Source organism: Labeo rohita, chromosome 10, assembly GCF_022985175.1.
Source record: "Labeo rohita strain BAU-BD-2019 chromosome 10, IGBB_LRoh.1.0, whole genome shotgun sequence".
NCBI classification, from domain to species: Eukaryota; Metazoa; Chordata; class Actinopteri; order Cypriniformes; family Cyprinidae; genus Labeo; species Labeo rohita.
Genome location: NC_066878.1, coordinates 4,802,243 through 4,824,128, shown reverse-complemented (window position 1 = coordinate 4,824,128; position 21,886 = coordinate 4,802,243). Strand labels below are relative to the sequence as shown.

The following is a 21,886-nucleotide window of genomic DNA, read 5'->3' as shown; positions in this document are numbered from 1 at the left end:
ACATACCATGTTCAATCTGCACCAAACTTCAAGTTTGATTAAAGTCCTGGCTTGAAGACATCTACAATATTCAGTTATAGTCATGGCGCCACCAGCTCGCAGCAGGAAGTTTGGCACATATAAATGACTCGGACATATTCCTCTTATATTTACCACTTTAAATGCATATTGATTCCTGTTCTTTTTTCTGTTTCCATTGACATTGCCATTTTTGTTTCCTGTTTCCACTAAAACATTTTTCTTTGTCGTTTCCGTTCCAATTTCTTCTATTCTGTTTGACATTTCCTATTTCCATTAAAAAAAAAATCTCTTTCTGTTTCATTTCCAGTTCCTATTCCCACTCTTATAGAAGTACTTACTCATGGAGTGTCCCTTCACAATCTATTTCCATTCATGACAGTAAAATTGGATTTCTGGGAATGATTTCTCAGGACCTTCCAGTATGTCAAAGCTCAGCTTTCCAAAAATAATGACAGGCTGTTTTCACTTTATGCCACACACGCTGGTCAAAAAACACACGTTCACAAAAGAATCAACCACACCACAGAAACCACACAGAGAGGCCTTAAATGAAGAGATGATAATGAGTAGAATTGGCTGTATCTCTCTTATTAAGACTCATATCCATGAATTTGTGGTTGCAGAAGATTTTGTGAAGCCTTTTTAGTATTGTGAAACAGTTTTTGTTTCTTCCTTCTGTGGCGTCTGGAAACGTAAGCTAGAAGGAAATGGTAGTTCATAATGTTAGTTTTTTTAAGATGCATTTGTGTGTTTTTGTTTAAAATATTTGAGGTTTTGTTAAAGATTATTTTTAAAGGTGGTTTGATAACTATGTACAAGCATGTAAAACAACATTAGAAAATAGCATGCGGTTTCTATGTCAGCGAAATTATTGTAAAACCAATTGCCAATGTTTTTGTCTATTGTACAAAGAAACAATCCTCTTTGTAGGTGGGTTTTGCAGTGTTGTGACTGACAGTGTCAGGCATCAGACTTCTCAGACACTAGCCCGAGTGGTTAAGTGTCTGACCAGCTTTGCATTGTGTGTTTATAAAGCACTCAGGTTTGCCTTGGACTCCCAGCGAGACAGGGCCATTATCAGGAGTCGCGTCACGTTAATGTTACTGAGCAGCCTTGGGGAAGTGTGTGGATGTGTGTAATGGGCCCCTGGAGGCATCACTGAGGTCAGAGGTCATGCCACTCTAGGCCTTAAAATGCCCTCTCACATAACCTTGCTGGCGACATGCACAGCGTGTGTTTGAAAGTGTGTCGAATGCCCCAGTGCTACATTTATTTGACAGTCAGTAGTCAGTGGAGAGAGTGTGTGTTTGTTTATAGGTATGTTTGTGACTAGAGGTCACGTCAGTTGTTTTTGTTTTGCGATTGATGATGTTTTAGCTACTGTAACACTCTTGCTCTTAAGTTTGATAGCTGAGCAGCTGCTGTTTGTATCTAACACATTTTTAACTGTGCTTTTGGAAGAATGTGTACATTCAAGATTCACTTTAACTACAGCTGCTGTATGTGTGTGTGTGTTGCAAAGAAGGTCATTCCGCCCCAGATCCTGTCTGGTCCTGTGTCTCAGAGACCAGCAGAGGTAGAGAACATGTTCTCCACTCCCTCCTCTGAGTTAAAATTAGCTCCTGCCTGCTGTAGTGTGGAGCAGATGCACTGCCTGTGTGTTTGAGGAAGAGTCTGTGGGACATGAGAGAGAGATATTGATGTAAAAAGCTGAGAAGTAAAAGAGAAGAGTGAGCATTTGTTCTGCCCTTAGTGGCTTTAGGTTGACGGTTATTGGATGTCAGGTGTTCTGGCTGGTCTGTACTGTTCTTGCACTGACCAGAAAGAACCAGCTGCTAAATGCTTTATGGCGCCAGAATTCTCCATTCTGTGCTACAATAAACATACTCAGATTTACAGGAATTTTACCATGGTTAAGGACTGTTGGTAAAATCCTTGGTAAAAACCATGGTAAGGTTCACTGCAAGGATTTTCCTCATTGCTTTCGTAAAACAGCAGCAACACTTTGCAAAAAATGATAATATAAGGATAAAATAAGTCAAAATATTGTATTCAATATTCTATTTCTGTATGTTAAAATTATGTTTATTATAGGGTCGACCAAAATTGTATTAGTTGCTTAGTCGCAGAAAAAAAATTCCACAGGAAGTTGCAAAGTCACACAGTCTGTGACGGACAGTTAATGGCTGGTCTATGTGGTAATATAGTATATCAGGCAGGACATCCAAATGCTCATCTATCATTCATCAACCTCAAATATGGCTTTTCATCTGAAAGATGTATGTAGTAGCAGCTTTACATGGCCGCTCAATGTAATGTTAACCTAGAAAAATGTGTGCTATTCAAGTGTCTGTGCGGAGTGTGGAAGCTGAATAGTAGCGTGCTTACTGCATGACAGATGGAGGCATCGATGCGGTCATTTGCTCTTAAAATACTCCATCATTTTTGGTCATACAGATAAAAGTAGTACATTTTTTGAAACTGTAAAGACATTTATTTGTGTGCACTCAGAATAACAACGAGACGTTGCACTTTTGTAAAATAATTAAAGCAAACAGGATGCGCTTTCTGCCATCTAGGCCTCTGTGAACTTGAGTGCAAAACTGTGTATACTTGCCTTACAGACATACAGGTGCATCTCAACAAATTAGAATACTTCATAAGACCAATAAAAAAAAACATTTTTATGTACTCAATACTTGGTAGGGGCTCCTTTTGCTTTAATTACTGCCTCAATTCGGCATGGCAGGGAGGTGACCAGTCTGTGGCACTGCTGAGGTGGTATGGAAGCCCAGGTTTCTTTGACAGTGACCTTCAGCTCATCTGCATTTTTTGGTCTCTTGTTTCTCATTTTCCTCTTGACAGTACCCCATAGATTCTCTATGGGGTTCAGGTCTGGTGAGTTTGCTGGTCAGTCAAGCACACCAACACCATGGTCATTTAACCAACTTTTGGTGCTTTTGGCAGTGTGGGCAGGTGCTAAATCCTGCTGGAAAATGAAATCAGCATCTTTAAAAAGCTGATCAGCAGAAGGAAGCATGAAGTGCTCTAAAATTTCTTGGTAAACGTGACTTGGTGGTTTTCAAAAAACACAGTGGACCAACACCAGCAGATGACATTGCACCCCAAATCGTCACAGACTGTGGAAACTTAACTCTGGACTTCAAGCAACTTGGGCTATGAGCTTCTCCACCCTTCCTCCAGACTCTAGGACCTTGGTTTCCAAATGAAATACAAAACTGTCTCTCATCTGAAAAGAGAACTTTGGACCACTGGGCAACAGTCTATTTCTTCTTCTCCTTAGCCCAGGTAAGACGCCTCTGACGTTGTCTGTGGTTCAGGAGTGGGTTAACAAGAGGAATACGACAACTGTAGCCAAATTCCTTGACACGTCTGTGTGTGGTGGCTCTTGATGCCTTGACACCAGCCTCAGTCCATTCCTTGTGAAGTTCACCCAAATTCTTGAATCGATTTTGCTTGACAAGCCTCTCAAGGCTGCGGTTCTCTCGGTTGGTTGTGCATCTTTTTCTTCCACACTTTTTCCTTCCACTCAACTTACTGTTAACATGCTTGGATACAGCACTCTGTGAACAGCCAGCTTCTTCGGCAATGAATGTTTGTGGCTTACCCTCCTTGTGAAGGGTGTCAGTGATTGTCTTCTGGACAACTGTCAGATCAGCAGTCTTCCCCATGGTTGTGTATCCTAGTGAACCAAACTGAGAGACCATTTTGAAGGCTTGGGAAACCTTTGCAGGTGTTTAGAGTTGATTAGCTGATTGGCATGTCACCATATTCTAATTTGTTGAGATAGTGAATTGGTGGGTTTTTGTTAAATGTGAGCCAAAATCATCACAATTAAAAGAACCAAAGATTTAAACTACTTCAGTCTGTGTGCATTGAATTTATTTAATACACGAGTTTCACAATTTGAGTTGAATTACTGAAATAAATGAACTTTTCCATGACATTCTAATTTATTGAGATGCACCTGTATAGGCTATTTTTAGAGAGTGAAATGTCTACTTTCAAATGAACCAGTTCAAACAGAAAACAAATATTCTCAGATTTTGTATTCCGTATGAAACATGCAAACATGCGCGTGCCAGTGCCGCCGATTTCATCTCTTAAGCTGAAAACAAAGCAAGCGCTAGTTTATCAATAAATTATCAAAACGTTATTGCAGTCTCCTTACTGTTTTTCCACATTCATAATTATTGCCGGTGCGACGTAGCAAGCTTTTTTTGTGCAAGTTTAAGTGCTTATTACGCTATGTAGGCAATTAAAGGTTCATTATTATGATTTATATGGCTTATTAATAAACGTGCGACTAATCGACTAAGTCGACCAGAAAAATCTTTTGTCAAGGGCAACCCTAATTATATTCATATGTATTTTTTTAAAATATACTTATTAAAATAACAACACGCTGAAGAAAGCCTTTGAGTCTAAATGTTTGTGTTTTGTCCCACTGGTGATCAATGTCAAATAAAATGCTAAAAAAAATGATGATTTCTGTGAGTGCGGATTAGGGTGTTATATACGGAGTGATATAATCGATTGACGCACCAACATAAAATATTAAGTGACGAAAGGGTGTGACTTTGTGGAGTATTTAAATAACAGACACAGTTGTTCCATAAATTTAATATATTTTAATATATTAAATTTTTAAATATATTTTAATCTTTGACATATATATATATATATATATACACTGCCATTTAAAAGTTTGGAATAATTATGTCTGTGTGTGTGTTAAAAAAATGGCTTTTAAGATCACCAAAGCTGCATTTATTTTATGAAAAATGCAGGTTTATTAAAAAACAGTAATGTTGTGGAATTTCTCATTGCGTTAGATCATGATGTGTGGTGTGAGAGCGGCATTGTTTGTCAGACATAGCAACAGTAACTAAGGAGGAAGGGTTTTTGCAAAGGGTCAGTTGCTATTATGGATGTGACACACACTGTATATGTAAATATAGAATTTCCCACACTCTTCTTTTTTGCTGACCAGGTGGGTGTCTAAATTAGCAAAACCCTCTTTCTCTCAACTTCACCTGCACCACAGGCACAGAAAGAAATGAAATCTATGTTCAAATCCAGCTGGAGGATTTAACCCCCAACACATCTCACTCCGAGAATTAATATTCTGTAATGTTGTATTATCTTTAGAGATGCTTAAGCGCTTACGGACCACATTGATCCTAAAATTTCAATTTCATGTGGACTAATCCAATCCATTCTCTATGTCCTTATGACCTAAAAACAACCCCCATATTGTGTCCCTTGTGTGTGTGTGTGTGTGTGTGTGTGTGTGTGTGTATCATAATAGCAGTTGCACATTCAATTCAGTCATTTCTTTCTTACTCAATGAGCATTTTTGTGTCCACGTCCCTTCAGGAGTCTCACTGGAGAGGGGGAATGTTTTTTCCAAGTGTCCACTAGCTTGTTTTCCATTGCCGTAGGACATAATGCTTTACCAAGCAGATTTGTGTGTGCGTGTGAGTCTGCATGCTCTTTTGGTTGGTGGGTGGGTGGGTGTTTGGTGGCGGACATCTGTTCGTGCATGTCTGCACATTAATATTAAGTACATTAAGTACATTCAGCCTCTTTGTATTAAAAACCAACCAATCAAATCTCTAATGGCATTTTACAGCTACATACTGTTACTAGGTTGGACTCTATTGCATTAATTGCATTATTAGCGACTGCACACGTACCCAGCATTCCCCAGGTCACATTCTCAGCGTAATGCTTCACTGTTTGCCCTTTCTGTTAGTACAGTACAGCACGTATGTGTGTCTGCATACGTGGAGCTTGAAAGTGACAGTGCATTCATAGCTGTCAGGCATGCCTGCCTGGGTCAGTAGTGTGTGTGCGTGTGTATCAGCACACAGTGGTTACAGTAGAACTGCATCTACGAAATGGAAACCCAGCACATGAGAATCTTTTTCACAGCAGTGATACTCAGCAGAGACCCAACATGAACATGTGACCTTGCACAAAGTCTTTCTCCTCTATTTAATCAGAAGTATATTGAAACAATGTTTATATTTTGCATTTTTTAGATTATACTGTACGTTCTAGTTTTACAATTATAGTTTTTTTATTTTCCTGTATCCCCTGCTGCAGACTATCACATGAGTAAACAACCTTCTTGCCTAGTCATACGGGAAACTTGGCGGGTTCTTTTTTGGTGTGTTTCATCAGTTCAGAGCTTCTCCTTTTGTTTTCCACTGGGAAAAAAAATGACAGTATACACTTATAAAAATTAAGGTTCCAAAATGGTGTTTATCCACTTTTTTTCCTGTAAGAGTGGATGTGGACATTTATAAATTTTATGGGTTTTATGGGTTTTATGGGCTTCTGGTCTTATCCGAGTCCAGCTATTTTTAGCTGTACAAAACAGCTTGTTTTGCTGCTTGATATTGCAAAAGGTGTGTCTTACTGCATTTTTTTATGTATTATCTTAATTGTGAGCACACTGGTTTGTAGTGCATACGGTTTTACTGTTTACTGCACATTGTTATTCTTCTCATTATTTCCCTATAGCGACTATTGAATCAGAAGTCTCACCCATAGGCTTACTTCTGCGTTAAAGAATAAGTGGATACTTCAAACACACACACACAATAATGCCAGCTAGAACCATTTCTGGTTCCCCAAAGAACTTTTCAGTGAACAGTTTTTGAAAAAAAAAACAGAATTCCCTTGATATTTAACTTTTGGCATATAAGAGGTCATTGTACTATAAAAACATCCTGTAAGTTTCAGAACTCAAAACTTTGTCATTAGTCTAAAAACAGCATATATTGAAGGCAGACTGGCAAAATGACAGGTTTTGGAATGTTCTACTCTATGATGTGATATTGTGGATAAGTGCCACCTCCGCAAAAGTAGATCCGTAGAAGTAGAACCCTGCTCTATTGCTGCCTGTTTAGCTCTGCCCACCGATTCGTGCAAGTAGTTTAAATAAGAGAGGCGAACGCACAGGTCTACATAGAAACTAAATGATAATGACAAGAAGACACTGTGCAGTTCAAAGTTTTGGAAAAACAGTGTTTGCATTGCCTTCCTTCTGATCCCTTAGGAAAGAATGGATGAACTTTGTTTCTAATGAGGTTCCAGATCACGTCAGTAAGAACTCAGTCCTTTATTCACTTCATTTTACTGCGGATTCGTTTACACGCAATTCGACACAGGATTTTTTAAAAAAGATCGAAACTGAAAGACAATGCTGTGTCAACTATATTGGATCCGACAGTGATATCATAACACAAGTGTGAGTAACTTTTCATTACGTGGTCACTATTGCTTTGTCTCTTCTTACAGATTATTTGATTTGTATTGAGATATATATGCATTTTTGACCTAAATCACAGCAGAGTCCATCCATGAAGGATGTAGACTGTCAAACATACACAAGTGTTAGCCAATCATAGCAGTAGGCATTTACTTCCGAGTCTACACTGTAAAAATAATAGTTGAGAAAACCTAAAAAATAAAGCAAATTGATGCAGTAAGACTTTTGAGTTCTCACAACAATAGTTTTTTAGTTCTCAGTACAGATACTCTGTTTAGCCAACGCATATTTGTTTCTTGTCTTATTTTGCTAATAGAAAAATTCTTGTCACAGCAACTGAAACAACAATTATCTACATAATTATCTACATATCTTACATAATCTAGGCCTCAAAACTATACACAAAACTCAAGAACGGTGGCAATCAACAAATATATAAATAACAAAGATGAGCTCTTTACATCACAGTACAACAAATAACTAACAATAATGACAAAACAACAATAAAAAGTTTAAATGAAGTCAGCAAACAGCAAAACAACAATCCTATAACAGTAACTGGATAACTTATTCATGCTGCAATGCATGTTGGGAACGTACAAAGCGTTAATATTTCAACAATATAAAAATTCTCTGTTCAGGTAACTGTGTTTGACTAGTTGGGACAACATTTGGGGTAATTTTGTTGGTCTGAGAAGGGTTTTTATGTAGTAGAAAATGGCATTTTTTTAGTATTTGAGACTCAAAATGTTTTCGTAAATTGGAAAATATGGAGTTGCATTTTTTACAGTGTACAGTTCGCCACGTCTATTCAAACAGAGCATTCTGATAAGGGGGGTTAAAAAGAGGACATAGCATTTTAATAATCTAAGGAACTTTTTTTTTTTTGCACTTTTAAAAACTTTTTTTAATGGAAAGGCGCCTTGGAGAACCTGCATTTTCTTTTAAAGTTTACAGATTTAGAACAACATGAGGGTGATTTAAATATTTTCAACATGTTCACTCTTCCCTTAAGACCTGTCCCACTGAAAAGATGCAGAGAATTTCAACCCATGAGGGAAATTATGACATGTTTACATTTCAATTAATGCAACCAGAGAGGTGTTTAGCTCCCCTGATGTATCCCAGAAAAAAAAATCAGAAATGCAGAGTCTGTGAAAGGCATAATGGCTACTGTGATTCCCCATTTTTATTTTTAAGGTATTTCTTTCAATAAATTTCTTATGATGGCTGAAATCTCACATTCACATGGATTCCCTCAAAATAATCTGCAGTATGATCAAAGAAATTAATGCTTTTAGGATTTTTTTCAATAAATGTCACTGTCCTCAGAGGGAAAACTCTTCATAGTAAATTCATAGATTATACACAGGCCCATGTAGAAAGTGTAGCAGATGTCTGCAAAATTGGAACATCTGTCATTCATATCCATCATTCACTATTAAATATTTGAGCTTTGATCATGTATTCAGCTATGGGTTTAGTATTTGTATAAACAACTGAAAACATTAAAGCAGTCATGAACTGTCATTTTTATTTTTTTGTACGGTTCTCTGAGGTCCACTTACAGTGTTATCAAGATTTATACTTAAAAAAAATAATCATAATTTTGAAGAAATAAGCTATTTTCTGTCCTGTTTTGACCCCCCTCATCAGAACACGCCTGTTTGAATAGGCGTGGCAGATTGTAAACTGGGAAGTAAACACCCACTACTACGATTGGCTAACAGTTGTGTATGTTTGACAGCCTACATTCTTCATAGATGGACACTGCTGTAATTTAGATTAAAAACGCAAACACACAGTTACTTACACTTGTGTGGTGCGACTTTCGGATCCAATAAGTGGCACAGCATCGTCTTTAAGTTTTAAAACTTTCAGTCTGAAAATCCTACATTGAATTGTGTCTTGTTTGTAAACAAATCCACGGTAAAATGAAGTGAACAAAGGATCAAGTTCTTACAGACGCAGTCTGGAACTTTAAAAATAAAGTTCATTCACACTTTCCTAATGTTGGGATCAGAAGGAAAGCAATGCAAAGACTGTTTTTTCCAGTTTGGTGCTAAACAGCATGTTCTTGTCTTCTAAACCATTTTTATCATTTGGTCTTTGCATTGACCTGCATTAGCATCTCGTTATTTTCACTACATGTGTGAATCGGTGGGCGGGGCTAAACAGGCAGTGATGTAGAAGCAGGTGTTGATCTTCTTCTGTGGAGGCAGTGTTTAGAGTGGCACATTCCACAACCTGTCATTTTGGCAGATTGCTTTCAATATCAGCTGTTTTTAGACTAACAAGAAAGCTTTGAGTTCTGAAACTTACAGGATGTTTTTATAGTACAATGACCTCTTTTAGTTCAAAAGATCAGGGAAATTTTGATTTCTTAATTCATTATGTTAACTTTTAATCAGAAATTTAGTTTACTTGTGCATGTAAAAGCTTATTTGTAGGGCATGTGTGAGCTTTTTAAAGGATTGGTTCACTTGAAGAACAAAAATTTACAGATAATTAACACACCCCCTTGTCATCCAAGATGTTTATGTCTTTCTTTCTTCATTCGTAAAGAAATCATGCTTTTTGAGGAAAACATTCCAGGAATTTCCTCCATGTAACTTCAGAGGGCTTGATCACAGCCAAAGAGGAACGGTCTTATCTAGCAAAACAATCGGTTATTTTCTAAAAAAATGTACAATTTATACACTTTTTAACCACAAATGCTCATCTTGGTAGCTCTGTGATGCGCATGCGTAATCTGTGCACTCCGGTTCAAGACAGTTAGGGTATGTCGATAAACTTGCATGTCATTTTCCCCTTCAACTTCAAAATCATCCTACATCACTGTTTTACCTTTTTTTGTAAAGGGCGTTTGACCTTCTTTGCATGTTCACTTTGTAAACACTGGGTTGGTACTTCTGCAGCAAATGTAGGACAATTTTAAAGATGGAGGAGAAAATGAGATGGAAGTTTTTCAACATACCCTAACTGTACTGAGCCGGAGTGCACAGAGTACGCATACGAATCACAGAACTAGACAAGATGAGCATTTGAGGTTAAAAAATATATAAATTGTACTGTTTAAAAAAAAGAACTGATCCTTTTGCTAGATAAGACTCTTTTCTTTCCTTGGATGGGATTGTTTAGAGCCCCTTAAAGCTGCATTTAAACTGCATTTTGGTAGTTCAAACTCGTTGGCACCATAGAAGTACACTATATGAGCTAAATTCCTGAAATGTTTTCCTCAAGAAACATAATTTCTTTACGTCTGAAGAAAGAAATAAAGAAAGAAAGAAAGACATAGATGTCTTGAATGACAAGGCGGTGAGTAAATTACCTGTAGATTTTTGTTCTGGAAGTGAACTAATCCTTTAAAACAAAAAATTTGTGTACACCAAGGTGTGATGTTATTGTTTCAGAAGAATAGAAAAAGACACACATTCACTAGTGTCAGGGATTATGTGTATCGCGCGTGAAGACGTGTCTGTTTTCTGATTAGACACTGCCTGTCAGTACAGGACCTGATAGAGCACAGAGTGGTATTTCCAAACCCTCTGGCACTTCAGGCATGTGTTCTCCTTGGAAAACTCACTGAGGCTAATCTGAGGACAGACAGGGGACATACAAGCATATGCATGGTTTACCATATTAATATGCATAAATATAAATGTAGGAAAGTGCCACACTGTGTATGTTGCTGCGTACATGCCGTAATGCTTGCGCAAGTCCAATTAGACTCATCTTGTGTGGTATTTAGATCTGATTAAAAAAATAACGCTCAATAAAAAGAGTTTGCAAGCAGTAAAAATAAAGCTCTTGGCTCAGCACTTAACAGCGCATTGCATTTAAAACCACACGGCGCTGTTACAGTAAGACGCTATAAGAGATTCTCCAGCGTAAAACTGTTGGATGTTTGTAATAACTAGAGAGAGTTTTGAGAGTCTCAGAGATTCCACTCCAGTAGGATGTCAATTTAGTTTGTTTCTAAACGAAGGTTGCTTAATTAGCCTGCTGTGCAAGTGTTGAGCGCATTTAATTGGACTGCTAATTCAGCACTCTAAGCTTTGGCAGACAGCCTACTCTGTTCCTACAACAAACCGCACACACAACCCTCAACCCTCCCATGGAATTGTTGGCATCAGGGTGTGTTTTCCAGTCGACTGTGGCACTCGCTCTTGCCCACTTGGGTGGCACTGAGATTCCCGGCCCCCCATTCCTGGATGGTAATTTGAGGGGTTTCAAGCTCCTTAAAGTACTTCACTACACAGATATGGCAGCATTTGTTTTGGATGCTTTAGTTTAATATGCTCTGGACCGAGTGGACTTTTAAACCTTCAGTTTAGATGTTATAAATCGTGGTGTGGTTATGGTATCTAAATTGTAGATGTATGTGTGTGATGTATGTAAGTGAAAAATAAATATACTAAAATGTATTTGAAATACATTCATTTGAAGTACTTTTACATATTCATGTACTTAATAAAAATTCCCTGCAATTGTATACCTTAAGTCTGCTAAATCGGAACAACTAATTTTGTACTTAATGCACTTAAATTGTGTGGAAGTAGTGCTGATATAATAGGGCTTAATATTAATCTGGTTGCCTTTTTTACTCATTAGTCATTTGTATTAATCCTAATAGTGTCTCACATTTCTTGGTAAGCTGTGGGTTATTCTTTTGCTAGTTTGCTATTTGGTGAATGAAGTGGTGTAAGATCTGTGTGATGAATTATACTTTCTGTTCCATAGGCACTGAGTTTATGTCTTGCCAGAAATCTACAATCTACTTACAGAACACACTCTTCTATCTGCTTTTTGGCCCCTTGCTGTGTGTTTTGTAGTTGATGCTGCGTTTGTGGTTGTAGTCTGTACTAGACTGTCTGTCTATTTATAGTTCAGACATCAGTAAACCCTCAGAAATGCAGCCCCTTGCTTAAACCTCCACTTTACCTCATAGTCTAGTAAATGCTTAAATGGACCCTCTGTAATATTCTCTAATGGATTATGTGTACATTGTCTGTGTGTGTGTGTGTGTATGTGCGCGTGTGTGTGCATTTCGGGCATAAATGAGCTCTTTGTAATGCACTCTACTAGACTACATTTATCTTCATTTGTGTAAGAGGATGTTGTGGGATGACCTGATCATGGAATAGCATGGACAGAGAAAAAATACCCATACATTACTAAAACGAGATAAATTGACTATATATGGGTGAGAAATTAAGTTTTCCATTAAGGGACAATATTTGCCCCCTGGAATTGATTTACAGGGGCATTTTTTACATTTGTAAAGTTAATTTTTATAAGTTTGTCTTTAATGTCAAATACTTAAATTTACCCAATTACTTCAATCAGTATTTTAAACTTGTCAGTAACAATACTGTTTAAAAATGTATCTAAATTGTACATGTAATTAAAACAAGAGCTCATAGGGCTGCAATATTATAACAAAAATCATTATTGTAGATTATTGCTCTTAATATTGTAATAATGATTATTAATATCGCTGTGGAAAACAATGTAAAACATTTTTGTTTTGTGGCTGCATTTTGGGTACGTCTCATTCTGGCATCACAGACAAACATGTCGGTCCATGACGGTAGCCAAGTTATGCAAAACTCCTATTATAATCACTGAAGCTATTAAATTATTTACATCTTTTATTTACATCTTATCTGGACTGTGTTGTTTTATGATGAAGGAATTTGTGAGCATGCGCACTCCCGTGTTTTCAGTGCTGACTAATCTAAGCGCCTCTAATTGGTGTGTTTCCAGCACCAACTAATCAAGCGCCTCTCATTGGTGCATTTTCAGCGGCGACTACTGATTGGTGCGTTTTTTTATTGTTTAGCAACAACTAATCTAAGCACCTCTGATTTGTGTGTTTTCAATGCTGACTAATCTAATTGCCTCTGATTAGTGCATTTTCAGAGCTGACTAAGTTAAGCGCCTCTGATTGGTGCATCTTCAGTGCTGACTAATCTAAGCGCCTCGGCACGTTTTTTTAGCGGTGACTAATCTAATTGCCTCTGATTGGCGAGTTTTCATTGCCGACCAATCTAATTGGCTCTTATTGGTGTGTTTTCCGCGACGACAAATCTTAGTGCCCCTGATTGACGCATTTCAGCACTGAGTACTAATTGGTGCGTTTTCACCGCGTACTAATCAAGCGCCTTTGAATGGCACGTTTTTAGCAGCGACTACTGTTTGTTGCATTTTCAGTACTGATTAATCTAAGCGCTTCTGACTGGTGAGTTTTCATTGCTGACCAATCTAATTGCCTCTTATTGGCACGTTTTCAGTGCCGACTAATCTAAGCCCATCTGATTGGTGCATTTTCAATGCAGACTACTGATTGGTGCATTTTCAGAGCAGACTAATCAAGCGCCTCTGACTGGTGCATTTTCAGCGCCGACTACTGATTGGTTCAAATTTTTTTTTTTTTTTTAGCAACAACTAATCTAAGCACCTCTGATTGGTGTGTTTTCAGCACTGACTAATCTAAGCACCTCTGATTGGTATGTTTTCAGCACTGATTAATCTAATTGCCTCTGATTAGTGCATTTTCAGAGCTGACTAATTTAAGCGCCTCTGATTGGTGCATCTTCAGTGCTGACTAATCTAAGCGCCTCAGCACGTTTTTTAGTGGTGACTAATATAATTGCCTCTGATTGGTGAGTTTTCATTGCCGACCAATCTAATTGGCTCTTATTGGTGCGTCTTCTGCAACGACAAATCTAAGCGCCTCTGATTGACGCGTTTTCAGCACTGAGTACTAATTGGTGCATTTTCAGCACTGACTAATCTAAGCGCCTCTGACTGGTGTGTTTTCAGCACCAACTAATCTAAGCACCTCTGATTGGCATGTTTTCAGTGATGACTAATCTAATTGCCTCTGATTGGTGCGTTTTCAGCCCTGACTAATCTAAGATTGGCACTTATTCCTAAATTCATCTGAAACCAGTTTAATTAGTTGTAAAGCTTGTAAAGGCTTGTAAAATGTAAAATGCATGTAAAAGCAATCTGATGCAGTGTGAGCGAATCCAAATGTAATTCTGTAATTTGTTCATTTTGGTGGAATTTTTGCCATAAGCCCTTGTTAATTTCCGACGCTGAGATATATATATATATATATATACATGTCTCTCTGGCTCATTCTGGATCTGTGAGATCCACCAATGAGAGTTTTCAGCAAGCCTGAGGGGCCTGAGAAAGAGGGGGGTCGTGATCCAGCAGGATATTTTGTCCCACTCAGCCTCAGGGGAAAACAGTTGCCCTGGGTGGCCAACACAAACACTGGGTTCTGCTGGATAGTAGAAACTCTCACATACACATAAACACACTTCCTCAACGTCCATTAGCCATTGTTTAGCCCCAGCCCATCCCCTCAGCCCCAGTAATCCTCACCTCTATGATAATAATCTTGCGCCATTATTAAGTACTTTAGGAACCAATTAAAACAACTCCAGGGATAAAAACAATGTATTGGTGTGTTTATAATGTGGAAGAGAGATCTGAAGATGGGACGCTCTGGGCAGGGCAGGACTCGACTGAGGCTCCAGACAGCCTTTGACCCATTTAACAGGCTTTGACTTCTCTAAAATGGTAATGGTAACCAATGCTGAAATGCTGCTGATGAGACTGATGCCATTTGACTCATTGTTGATGTGGCTCTTCATAAAAGAAGCTGATTTTTCCATTTCTAGAATGGATTTTTCCTGGAAAATTTGGTTTTAGCATAACAAGATTGTTAATAATGACTAAACATGTTGTTTGGAGTACAAAGGTGTCATTTTAAATACAACAGCCCTTGTTTTGTATTAAAACTGTATTATGGTTGATAGGAAATCAGTGCTTTTTCTTATTTCACACACAAAGAGGGTGTTTACATAGAAATCCCAAAGGCACAGCAACAAAAAATAACTTATTTAATCAAGGTCAGAGAGAGGGTGGACATTTTTTGGCACAATATTTTCCTTGCTTTTTTTTAACAAACATTAGAAGGCAAAGCCTTCATGGAAGAAAACAACATGATAAACTTGTTAAACCATCAGAGTATCATGTCAGAATTTTACTTTTGAATATACAACCTCTGAAGTTAAATCACCTCAAGCCAGATACGTTTTCTTCTTTTTGCAAAACAGGCCGAGTTTTTCATGATTTTCATCACCTCTCAGAAACTCGGATGAATCAGGCCCCAGATTAAAACACTCCCCACAGGAAAAGCAGCCACAAACCCACAAATAAGGTCAATGAAAACAGCACCATCTGGCAGACAGCTTCTTCCTAATCTTGATGTCCCTCATTTTTGAAACTGTGGTGAGGGAAATGATTCCAGAGCAACAGGGGGTCTATAGAAGTTCGGAAACAGCAGGGAAAAGTCAGTTGTACGATATTAGGCATGTTTGGGATTAGGGGAATGCCTGAGGATGACTTTTTGAGCTTGTTTTGTCCAAGAGACGTCTAAAAGATGTGATGCGTGGTTGCATAAGACAAGAGAGGAAGGAAACAGTGTTGTATTTACTGGAAACTTGAAGGTGATTTCCTTCACTGATCAATGTTTTGACAGAGATGAGCCTTGATGTGCAAAGAAGCCCCTATACTGAAAGTTAGATCAGTGACTATGTCCATCTGACCTTGCGGCCCTGCATTCCTCGGTCGTCACTGAACGACCACAACCCTGTAATTATTTACCCAAACTGAAATCCACACACACATACGCAGCTTTCTCCTCAACACTGTCAAAAGATAAATTGTTAATGGGCAAAATCCAGTCATTTCGATAGGAATCCACACGATGGTGAGCAAAAAATTAGGTCATGAAGATTTTGTAAAAGGTTTAAAGATATAGTTCATCCAACAATATAAATTCTGTTATTAATTACTCAACCTCATGCCGTTCCAAACCCGTAAGACCTTCGTTCATCTTCAGAACACAAATTAAGATATTTTCGATGAAATCCAAAAGCTTTCTAACCCTGCATAGACCGCAACACAACTGACTAGATGTTCAAGGCCCAGAAAGGTAGTAAGGACAGCGGTAAATTGTTCATGTGACATCAGTGGTTTAACCTTAATTTTATGAAGCTACAAGAATACTTTTTGTGTGCAAAAAAACTTTATTCAACAATTTCTTTTCTTCCATGTCAGTCTTCGACGCACATTCACAAGAGGATCTTATCTAGCGAAACGATCAGTCATTTTCAAAACAAATTGACAGTATCTATACTTTTTAACCTCAAACGCTCATCTTGTCTAAATCTGTGCAGACTCTGTTTTTTTTACTGGTTCAGTATGGTCAAGACAGTTACGGTATGTCGAAAAACTCCCATCTATAAGTGAACATGCAAAGAAGATCAAACGCCCTTTACAAAAAAATGATAAAACAGCAATGTAGAACAATTTTGATGTTGAAGAAGAAAACGAGATGGGAGCTTTTTGACATACCCTAACTGTATTGACCCGGATTACACAGACTACACATGTGCATCACAGAGACGAGACAAGACAAGCATTTGAGGTTAAAAAGCATATAAATTGTCAATTTGTTTTGAAAATGACCGAACGTTTCACTAGGTAAGACCCTTCTTCCGTGGCTGGGATCGTTTATAGCCCTTTGAAGCTGCATTTAAACAAAATTTAACAGAATTTTTATTTTTCTGTGAACTATCCATTTAAGTTGGTCACACAGATTCGCCATGCTGACCAATAGAAAGATACTTGGTTTAAACGTGACTGCTGTGTGAATTGTGCTTTATATATCACTACACTGTTGACAATGGAAAACTGACCTTTTGCCCCCTTAAATTTGTGACCCTTATAAGGGAGTAAATTTATATATTTTCTTTTATTTTTAATTTATGAGTTTCAAGTATGATTTGCTGTTGTTAATCTTTGAAACAAATTGGCTTCAACATGAATTATATTATGTGATTTCAAAAGTCCAAATGTGTAAAGAAAAAGGAGGGAAAAGCCAGAAACTGAGAATTGTGTCGTTCTTAAGTCCCTGTTTCCCATTGATTCTGTGAACGTCTGTCTGTCCTAATTCTATCCCATTACACGCCTGCACTCAATGGCATGTTTGCTGACAAAAACAGGTCTGCTGTTGTGATTGGCTGCTCTCCGTAAGGCATTTGGGGGTTGATTTGTCCTGATTTTTGTGGGACAAGTGAAGGACATATTTCTAGAACATTCGTGATATGTTCTTGCAATCAGGACGATTTTAAGAAAGTAGTACAAGATGCCAAAGGCCAGAGACTCCCTCTGACGCCCACTGCTCTCTGATATGAATATTCATTAGGGTCTCCTGAGGGGCCCCGGTGACTCAATATGAATTCACTCTTTCACACAGATGAGCAGTTAGCTGTGTGATAACCACGCTAACATAGAGTGACGTTTGGGGCCACGCACAGGTTACACATTCATACAAATTTACACTTGAATTTTCTGTAATTGTGGCAATGTTGGTCACATGGTGTTGTTTATGATTAATACAGCTTTTATTAATTTTCTTGACGGCCCCTTCCTTCTAAAGTGTGTTAAACATAAATCACCTCACTAGCATGTATATAGAAATGTTAACGCTTCTTCTTGAGGCTCAAGACCTCAGTGGCGCTGAGACCCTTTCAGCGCCAGACTGGCTCCAGCGCCACTGTTTACCGGGTAGAGTTACTCCAGCGTTTTATTTTGAGGTTTGAGTTGCGGTAACAATCTTTTCCTCTTCAGTCGTGTGTTGAGGAGGGTCAGGCTCTGTTACACCACCATATCCGGTTTAACTGCGACCCACCTAGGATGGAAATGAGTATTGGACTGACTGCTTTAACCCTGTGTTCATGGCTTTCCCTTTCTCTCGACACCTCACGCCAGTCATGTCACCACTGTAACCTACTGACATAAATCTCCAACACAAAACTTCCCTCTGAAACACCCCCCTCTGAGAGGGAGCTGAGCCAGTGTAATGCCTGACACCCACAGACACTGGAATGTGTGTGTGTGTGTGTGTGTAAAGGAGAGAATGTATATGTGTATGTCAATATTAAAGAAAGACAGGACTCATGAAGTACACTGACTTCCTGTGTAACTGGATAGTTGACATAAGTGTGTAAGTCCTGACCTCCAGTGTGTAGTTCAAAAATATTATATTAAATAATATTTTCACAGCCTTAAGAACCATAAGTAGTGCGTAACCGTAAATATTACACTTTTGCAAGTGACTTTTCTCACGTTAATTGAGAGACATACACTATACTGTTCACAAGTTTGTGGACAATAAGATTTTTTTTCTATAAATTGATCAAAACTGACATTTCTATTGCAAATAAATGCTGTTCTTTTGAACTTTCTGTTCATCAATAAAATCCTAGGAAAAAATGTGTAATGGTTTTCACAAAAATATTAAGCAGCACAGCTCTTTTTTAACATTGATTATAATAACAAAAGTCTCTTGAACAGGAAATCAGCATATTAGAATGATTTCTGAAGGATAATGTGACAGTAAAGTAATGGCTGCTGAAAAATCAGCTTTCCAGTAATAGAAATAAATTATTTTATTTATATATTATAAATATTAAAATATTAAAATACATATATTTTCCTGTTCTTTTGATGAAATAAATGCAGCCTTCGTGGGCATAAGAGGTCTTATTTTAAAAACATTACAGACCCCAAACTTTTGAAAGTTAGTGTATTTGTATTTGATCAAATGAATTTTTCACACATTTTTCACACAAGCAGGGCCAGAAATTAACCTTTCCATTAAGGGGCAATAGTTGCCCCCTGGAATTGATTTTATACATTTGTGGGGGAATACTATGTTGTCTTAATGTCAAATACTTAAACCTACCCAATTACTTTAATCAATATTAAAAACTTGGCAATAACAATAAACTATTCAAATTGTACTATTGTATCTAAATTACACAGGTAAAAAATAGGAGCTAATAGGGCTACAATACTATGAGAAAAATCATTATTGTAGATTATTGCTCTTTATATTGTAATAATGATTATATAGATATAGAAAACGATATAAACATGTTGTTTCATAGCCTATTCTAGCACAAATTTTGCAAAAACTCCCGTTATAATCACTGAAGCCAGGGTTGCCAGGTTTGCACAACAAAACCCATCTAATTGCTACTCAAAACTAGCCCAAAACTAGCCCAATTTTGTTTTGGAGGGGGTACCCCGGTATAAATCGCATTCCAGGGGGTAAAACACGCCATTTTTGGCGTGGTTCCACTGGTAATACTTGTATTCCAGGGGCTAAATGTCACGTTTTTGAGGTCATTTTAATCCTTGGATATGAAAAACAACTGGTTACAACAGTGCTAAAGTAGCCCATTTCTGCGGTAAAATCGCGGACTTGACAACACTGACTGAAGCTATGAAATTAATCTTTTATGTACATCTGTTGTTAATGATGAGGTAATTCGCGAACGTGCGCACTCAACAACAGCGTTTTTTTAGAATGGCACGTTTTCAGCGCTGACTAATCTAAGCACCTGATTGGCCAATGCATTCCTATTTTCAACAGAAACGCGTTTGATTGGTTATAAGGCTCAACGTTGCACAAAACAGAGCAGAAAAGCAATCTGATGCAGTGTAAGCGAATCTATATGTAATTCCGCGAAATGACACTTCTCATTCATTTTCACATTAATCATGACAGCCGTAACATATTGTTTAACTGTTTGCCCCTTTGTCTTAAATTTATTGGACATTTTAGTTCATTTGCGTGGCCACAAGCCCTTGTTAATTTCTAACCCTGAATCCAAGTTATTACTGTCACTTGTTTTAACCAATATTAATGTATACAATTTCTAATTGTTTTCTTTTTACAGTATTTTAACTCTTTCATTTTTGTTGCTGAAATTTCTGGCCATTAATAGTGGAAATGTTCAGATATCTTTTTCTTTCTTTCTTTTTCTTTCTTTCTTTCTGTCTGTCTGTCTGTTTTTTCTTTCTTGTTGAGTAATTATAAGCTTGTGTTGTTGTTTTTACTTTTTTATACTAATTGAAAAATCAGGTAGAATTTGACAACTAGCCCCAAGCCCTCTTATTATATATAATATGATGCAAATATTATTTGTGAACTTCCCGATTTCAAGAGAGATCAATTTCAGATGTCAATTTCCTCTGCATCGTGTGTGCGCGTGTGTGTGTGGACTTGTTTTTATATCCTTGTGGGGACCTAAACCTGAATACACACAGACTCATGGGGACTAGTGTCACCGTGGGGACCTAAATTGAGGTCCCCATGGGTACAAAAGCTTATAAATCATACAGAATGAGCTTTTTGAGAAAGCAAAAATGCATAAAGTTTTCTGTAAGGGTTAGGTTTAGGGGTAGGGTTAGGGTAAGGGGATAGAAAATACAGTGTGGAGAGTATAAAAACCATTGCACCTATGGAGAGTCCCCACAAAGATAATAAACCAGACGTGTGTGTGTGTGTGTGTGTGTGAGAGAGAGAGAGAGAGAGAGAGAGAGAGAGAGAGCGGTGTTGTAGTGAGGGTACCATGCGCCTCTGCATTGCATTAGTGCTGGAAAGTTCACACAGCTGTTCCCGCTGTCATACTGCGCTGATTAGAGGCGCGGGAAACCCTCAGAGAGCATGAGACCCATCCGACTGGATTCTACGTCCAATTCAGCCTTGCATCGGAGCGAAATATAAACACGCTTCGCTGTTCTCCTGCTGCAAGGTGACGCAGCGCCGCGTATCAGGTGGAGTGACGACAACTGCGGCACCAGAGCGAGTCCGACCGACCCGGGCGAGCGAGCGAGCCAGCGGCGGATAACGGATAACGGTCCCCTCAGAGGAAACTCGGGCGCGGCGCTGATATGTGTCACCGTTCACGATGACAACGAGGCGAAAGTCCAGCAAACTGCAGCTTCGGCGGTCAATCAGCGAGCAGCTGCGCGACTCCACGTCGAAAGCCTGGGATTTACTATGGAGAAATATACGGGAGAAGCGTCTGGCAGGTCAGTGGCAGAACACGAATTAACTTTTAGAAATAAACAACAATGCATCGTCTATTTAACGATATACTGTAACCACTGCCATACGGGTCTCGGGAAGGTCAAGATTTTAGGTCATGGTCATTTTGTGTCCTCATGATTGAGATGGGTTTTTAATAAGCTTGCATGTGATGAATGCCTGTGCTGTCTATAAATAATTAAAATCAACATTGACATTGCGCTCCACTGGTCTGTTGTGCGCTTGAAGCCGCAGTTTGCTGTAATGTCATTAGCTGATGTCTGCTGCCTCTCAACTCGATTAAATGCGCTGCATTCCTGCACAAAAACTAGATCCATGTCACGTTTTTCACCTATTTAAAAAAAAAAAAAAAATAACACTCTCAAAAGTGCATGTTGTGGCGTATTGTTTTTGTGGATTTCAGGCATTTAAATGTTTCTGTTTGTTGTACGTGCTCATAAACTCGTTTTACGCCAGTGTTTTATCTATATCATTTAGGAAATTTCAATCTTTAAAGTCGTTTTTTTTCACCTGAGCTTTTTTACACATCAATTTAAATAGTTAAGAGTATAATATTGTAAGAGTATATTAAT

At 38.1% G+C, this 21,886-nt stretch overlaps 1 protein-coding gene across 1 annotated transcript in view; it reads left to right on the top strand.

Annotated features, from left to right (window-relative positions):
* The first annotated feature begins 20,812 nt into the window (after positions 1-20,812).
* Positions 20,813-21,886, top strand: part of stard13a (StAR-related lipid transfer (START) domain containing 13a) — a 39,921-nt gene continuing 38,847 nt past the window's right edge. The window contains exon 1 of the mRNA XM_051121313.1: positions 20,813-21,298. Within this exon, the coding sequence (XP_050977270.1) occupies positions 21,175-21,298 (124 nt within the window). The 5' untranslated portion in view covers positions 20,813-21,174. The remainder of the gene's footprint in view (positions 21,299-21,886) is intronic.